This window comes from Rhincodon typus, chromosome 5 (genome assembly GCF_021869965.1).
Source record: "Rhincodon typus isolate 14 chromosome 5, sRhiTyp1.1, whole genome shotgun sequence".
Classification (NCBI taxonomy): domain Eukaryota; kingdom Metazoa; phylum Chordata; class Chondrichthyes; order Orectolobiformes; family Rhincodontidae; genus Rhincodon; species Rhincodon typus.
The window spans coordinates 30,969,898-30,977,023 of record NC_063336.1 but is presented as its reverse complement, the minus strand read 5'-3'; the positions used below and the strand labels follow the sequence as shown (position 1 = coordinate 30,977,023).

Below are 7,126 nucleotides of genomic sequence, written 5' to 3'. Positions count from 1 at the left end.
CAGGCCTGAAACGTCAGCCTTCCTGCTCCTATGATGCTGCTTGGCCTGCTGTGTTCATCCAGCTCTACACCTTGTTATCTCAGATTTTCCAGCATCTGCAGTTCCTACTATCTCTGATGTGTAGACCTGTTTGCGTCTTTATCCAGTACAAATGTAGCAATACAATTTATTTTTAGAAGTACAGGAAAGGGAGTTAAAATCTGCAAAGAAAATGTTATCTCGTTAATATATATTACTAACTTCATAAATATAATTGAGAAGATTTTCATTTCCAATAAAAGTATTAAACTGCTGTAAGAAGAGGATGTGATGGCATGCTAATAATGTCACTGGACCACTAAAATGGAAGCCCAGGCTAATGTGCTGGCTACCTGGGTTCAAATCCTGCTAGGATAGCTGGTGGAAATTCAATTCCATCATTATCACTGATATTTCTGATTTAATGACCATGGCATCCAGTTGAGAGTTGTAAAAACTCATCTGGTTCACCATGCCCTTCAGGATGGGAAGTTTGCCATCCTTATCAGGTCTGGCATACATGTGACTCCAGACCCATAGCAGTATGGTTGACTTAAACTGTTGCCTGGAAGAGCCTAGCAAGTCACTCAGTGCAAGGAACAGTTAAGGATGGCAACCAATGTTGTGACACCTACATTCTATCAAAGAATAAAGGGAGAAAAAGCATGCTTTTGACTTCTCCAGAAATAGTGTTGAGAGGAAATTTTCCCATTTAGATTTGTAGTGTAGCAAGTTTACATGTTTGCAATATTGCTAACTAAGTACTATTCCTGACAGATTTCCCAATGCTTCTAATCCATAGCAACCAGAGGACACTTTGCTATTGTGATTGCAGTGTTGCTAATGTCTGGCAATGAGAACAAATCTCTAGCTGTGTTTGTAATTTTGCAGACACAATAAACAGAAGAATTTGTTCCTTCAGATCATAAACTAATTATGTTCTGTATATCAACTGTTTACTAAACTTTTGCTGTGCTGATTCCCTTTGCAATAACAGCATTAGATTTACATTGGGCCTTTAATGAAAAGAAAAGTTTCACAAACTTCATAATGAATTAGGTAGAGTGATACAAGTTTTAAATTAGTAATGTAAAGGCCTTTATGTTGGAAGTTTCAGAGGTTAGAGCAGAAGCTTCCATAAACTCTGCTCTGACTGAATAGACAAAGAAAGGGTAGGAGAAACTAATGGTCAGATAAAGAAGTCAAAAGTTTGCTATAAGAAATGAGAATTATAGAAGGATTTGAAGATTAAGATAAGGATTTTAAATTTAATAGGCTATAAAATATGGAACTTGTGTAAGTCAATAAGAGGTGATCAGGAATTAGTGTAGAATTTGATATGGGTGGCTAAGTTTTTGTAAATTTGGAATTTATGACAGTAGAAGTTTGCAGGCCAACAAGAACAAGATTAGACGTCTGAATGTGTTGTCACTTATATTGTAACTATAATATACAAATTGTTCCAATCTGTTTCACAATGGAGTTAGATAGGGGAATGGCTTCAATCTATGGAGGGAGAGATTAGCAATGGTAACAAACAGCTTTCAGAAAAATATATTTTGAGTAAGTTTCTAAAAGATGGGGAGAGAAACACAGTAGTAAAAGGCTTGAGGGTAAGAAATGCTATATTAGAATCCTGTTTGTTTCATAGCTTTAACTAAATTGAATAATTAATAACGATAACGGCTGTGCCTAAATATGAAAGTGTTGACAAACTTATACCTTTGACCCAAGCCTAACTTGTAACTGACTAACTAAAAACATTGTCTTAAAATCAAACTATACCAAATTCAATTGACTTATTTAGAATAATGCATGTTGCTTACATTCCCTAGTCTCCTCATATATGTGTGTCTTTTCAACATAGATGTTTATTCTCCCTTCAATATACAGGTGACATCAAAGCTGAATCTTCAGCACAGAAGACCCCACAAATAAATGGACACAGTGTGTGCATCTCTGAATCTGTGGTCAAGAGAGGTCCTGGTAGGAAACCACAGGAGGTAAAAAGTCTTAAAGGACCTGGTAAGAAAAGAGGTAGGAAAAGTAAAAAAGAGCTACTTGATATTGAACATCAGAATGCAATGAAGAAAGCAGAAGTTAAAAAAGACATATCCAATGAGAACGGTGAAGAAGCTACCTCAGAAAGCAGCTTTAGTTCAGAGACCCACACACAAAGAAAATCTTTGCAGAAGAAACCAAGAGGCAGGAAACCCAAAGGAAAGAGTCTAAAAGCTAAATCCAAATTGATAGCTGCTGCTAAACGAAAAATGCAGACAAGAAGCAACAGTAGGAAGCATGAGGAGCCTATGGAACCCATTGAGCCCATAGAGCCTGTGGAAGATGATGAAAGGACTGAGGAGGCCGTGGGCTCTAAATCGGTCATGAAAACGAGGAATCAAGGTAGACGGACAACATGCTACAATGAAGAGGATTCAGAGGAGGAGCAAAGGCAGCTACTGTTTGAAGATTCCTCTTTAACTTTTGGAACATCCAGTAGGGGCAGGCTGCGGAAACTGACTGAAAAAGCAAAGGCTAACCTGATTGGTTGGTAAACAACTATAGCGTTTTGTCTAATCAATGAAGTTTCTTGTTTTAACAAGAACGGGTAAGGGAATTTTGCACTTGAGGTCACTGCATTGTCACTTGCAGATTGATTAAAGACATGATTTGAGATTTTATCAGAAGACAAAATGAGCAAGGACCGAATTGTTTAAAAACAATTTAATTTCTTGATTAATATTCACTAGTTACTGTCTTGTTACATTATAATCCAGAAATCGTTGATGTTTTGCTAGCAGTAATTCATGGTAGAATTTTGACATTGTGAAGTACATTTTCACCTAGTTCCATCTTCTGTTTTCTGAAGAACTGCAGATTTTGGTTTTGCTTTGGAATTGAAGACAAATTTGCAGTTTAGAGGATGGGCTCAGTTAGTATTTACAATTTCATAAAAATGTAACAATGATTGACAATTAGTTGGCATTAAACTGGACAAGTTCCTTTTTTTAAAAAAAGATGCCTTTTAAATTTTCCATTTCCGTTACTTCATCTTTAGAGATATTTTAGGTATTCCATTCTGTTTTTAAACTTCTATCATCAAGAATTTATAAAAGTAATCTAAAATAATAAATTAAAAATGTGACTGTCATGTTTCAGCATCCCTGAAAACACATTTAATATTTAAGTTAGGTATTTGTAGCTCTCAAAAGTCTGCATTGGTGGTCAGTTAAGTTTGGAAATATATGTTGGTCAGTATTTTTTAAAATTCTTTAATTGTTCCTTCAATTCCTTAGTGTTCAGATAGAATTGTTTATGTAATATTACTTACCTTCTTTTCAAAATTTAATACACTTATGCTGTGCTGGCTCGCATCTTTCATGGAAAAGGTTAGAGTAGTGTTGTTTATCATTGATTGGTTTGCACATCAGCAAATATATCCCATTCTTCAATAAGCATATTTAAGTTGAAATCTTAAATGCCAACCAAGGATGATAAGTCTTGACTTTAGCTTTCACTTTGAATCCCAAAGCACCTACCATCAAAATCTCCTGATTGCAGTTCTTTTTTTTCCAGTTTTTGATGTTTCACATACTCATTTACAATCAGCAAATTTTGCAAGTACTTGCACTACCAATTATGTATAATTGACCATGATACAATTAAGCAAATATAATTTATTTTTATCATAAAAAATACATTTTGATAGTTATTTTGTCATGTATATTTAGGTTGTACATGCTGTCCTCACTTCACCTTCAGAAGCTAACAATCAGTCCTTGCTTATTTGTCAGCCATAATGTACTGCAAATAATCTACAGTTGACTTCAAGTGCATTTGGGCACCTGCAATTCAAGCTTTCCAAAGAATTGCACAAATACCCTGTCATTTTCCCACTATTATGAAGCAATTATAAGCTGCTTCTCCCATTTGTTGAATGTAGAGACAAACAAAAAAGACTGCATTGCACTGGAACTGAGTGGTTGTCTCTTGCTTGTCTTACACAATCAGGAAAAAAATGTTGCCGAAGAAGGAGTCTGATTTTAGTTATGTTTTTCACTTACGTACTCACTCACTCTCTCACTCACTCACTGACTCACTCACTGACTCACTCACTCACTCACACACACACACACACACACACACACACACACACACACAAACTTGTATATTGTAAGTAGAAAAAATATTTTAAGATATAGTGCAGGGATGGGGTTGAGATGTGCCATCTATTCAAATGGCTTTATAGCACACTCACATATGAACGCTTTATAAAGGGTTTATGAGAACATGCCCAGCTCCTTTAACTGGGTAAGGTTATGAGACTTTAGAACTACCAAGCATGTGAATTGTGCTGAAATTTCCAGACTTCTTTAGTTTGTGAGAATTTCCCCCACCCCTTCAATGATACAGGATTTCATGGGAACTTACTTGGCACTGGTACGCAATTAATAAACGTCATGGTTTAAAGATCCCATTGTATATGAATATTAGCTCAATTATGCTTACTGGGCTTTCTAGGGAGAAACATTCATTCCATGCAGTAATCTGTTCTGGAGCTTGCACCCTATTTTCTGATTTTAAAGGAAAGTTGACTTTTTTGTAATCAGTAATGAAGTGGTCAAATTACTTTTTATTGGATGCTTGCAAATAGTACATTACTACACAGTGTCGTTTTTGTGCACTTTCTGCCTATGTCTGTTATGCTACATTGAGTCAGTATCTTCCCTTAAAAGGAATAGCATTTGGTGATTGTGCCTTGAATATATTTTTTTTCTATTTTCTTGTTAATGGTTAGGGCTGGGACAAAGATTATTACACTCCAGAGGTTTTCTATCTTTTGACATAACCTACTTGTATGTAAATAACAAGCAAAACTGTGTTTTTAAACATGAGAGCACAGAAATCACTTTTGAAAGTGATGAGATACCATGCACTGCATGCAGTAAATGTATACATGATTGCAGATCAATTTTCTTTCAAACTGCCAAATGTAAACAGTACATTCTGAAGCAGAATATTTCTTCAAGACACTTCAGAATTTTGTCCCAGTTCTGATTTCCCCTTGGCAAAGTAAGGGTGATGTTTGATTTGATGGTAAACTTCTCACTGAAGTGAACTTGATTTCTTTTGCTGTTCATTTTTCTGAAGTAATGTGATAGTTTTTATTTCTTGGTTTACCATTTTTATTTGATTGGATTTTTAAAACAGTTAGTTGTTTTTATATAAGCATCACCTCTTACCCGTTATTTTTGTATGAACTGTTAAGAAAACATTTTTGCAATTCATCACTTACAAATAATGCAGATATGTAGAGGAGCATCATACTCATCAAGATACCAGTGCATTCTATCCAGTCAAGTTGGAAACTGTTGCTATGATATGTACTCGTGCATCATTCTGGCTTTTGTTTAAGTATTTGCCTTTGTTAACATTTTTTTTTCAATAGCCAGTGAACCAAGAAATAATTGTCATTTTCTGTACAATTTTAATGTGACCTTGTTTTCATTCTTACTGGTCCTTAACAGTAATGCACCCACAAACTGAATTAAGGTGTCTCTTTCCCTTTTGTAATTCTTTGTCAAACATGATGTAAATAAATAATGGATTCTTATGAGTGGGTTTTGAGGCCATATCCTATTTAAGGGATTCTGATAAGAATTAAATCTGAACTGTTCATGAATGTCATCAGAACCCCTAGATTAGGTTAACATTTGAAATCACTCACTGATATGTTTGTCCTATAATGTATACTGTGTTTGGAATTTAACTTGCATTATTGCTGTTTTGTGAAAATTTGTGGGATTCTTAAGGTCTTAAGAGCATTTTGGAACATCAGTGTGTAACCAAAATGGTACTTATTTTGAGAAATATTTATTCCCTTGAGACACCATTATTGTGGGTTTATCAAAAATAATTTGCAGTGGGATACAGGGAAACTCCATACACCGTATATATTATATATATTTCCTTTATACTGTTCATATCTGCGGAACAGCATTTTGCCATTTCCCTTAGGATCCTTATTCCGATCCTATTTTTAAAATAAAACTTAATTCGAGAAAATTATTTCATGAGAATTTGATCTTTGTCTTTATTAAGTTTGAACATTCATGATTTATTTGTACATGAACATGCAACTGAGCTATCTAAGCTGTATCCTCCTGTTTTGTCCTTGGTGGGGCAAAAAAGAGTAAATCTTTTAAGTTTATTAACATGTTGGTTTATATATTTTGCTTACGTAAATAAAAAAAAAGGAAACTATATGTAAACATTCCACAAAACATTTTCATGAAAAATGTAAAGTGTTGATTTTGCTTATGCTGAATTCCTGTCCTTTTTACAATTATGGTACTATTTAGAAATCTGTTCTAAAATTTAGCCCCTGGGCTAAGGAGCTGCAATCATTTGTCAAAAGTGTACAAACATTCATGCTAGATTTAATAATGGTTAACAGTTAGTAATTGCAACTTAAATTAAACCTTTCCTTCCTTCCTCCCCCCCACCTTCCCCTGCCACCAACCACTTGAATTTAGTGGAGAGTCCAAAACGTTCTCCATATAAAGTATAATGTCATATACACCGTAAGTTAATTTTTTGTTTAAAAAAAACATAAATCTGAGTTAAATTTTAGCTATAATCCTATTTTTTATGTTATATTTCACACACTTGAATTTTATAGATTAGTTTATTAGTTTAGCTTAAGAATTCAGTTTTGTTTTTAAAACAGATCACAGATCAGCCATGATCCCATTGAATGGTGGACCAGGTTCGAGGGGTTGAATGACACTCCCCTGCTCCTATGTTCCTATTTGTCAACATATTATTTTTGATACTATTAACTCGGATAACAAATAAAAATAATTTCTCCTCAGCACTTTTTGTCTTTTCAATATTTAGTGATGCCTGTTTTTAATACGTGACATGTGATTCTCCTACAATTTTAACTACCTGATCATAAATTTATCCCTCATTGTTTGTAATTTTTTGTAATCTTGACCCAAGATAAACCTTAATGTGTGACAGAATAAGAGTGCTCCTACCAGCACCTCACTGAAGCTACAGTCATGTTTGTCATGATGTTGACCTTCTGATGATGTCATCATTC

The 7,126-nt window shown here is 34.5% G+C and overlaps 1 protein-coding gene across 1 annotated transcript in view; it reads left to right on the top strand.

The window, feature by feature from the left end:
• LOC109928206 (pleckstrin homology domain interacting protein) overlaps positions 1-6,892 on the top strand; it is a 183,896-nt gene extending 177,004 nt beyond the window's left edge. Inside the window, exon 38 of the mRNA XM_048596719.1 lies at positions 1,854-6,892. Within this exon, the coding sequence (XP_048452676.1) occupies positions 1,854-2,573 (720 nt within the window). The 3' untranslated portion in view covers positions 2,574-6,892. The remainder of the gene's footprint in view (positions 1-1,853) is intronic.
• The last annotated feature ends 234 nt before the right edge of the window (positions 6,893-7,126 follow it).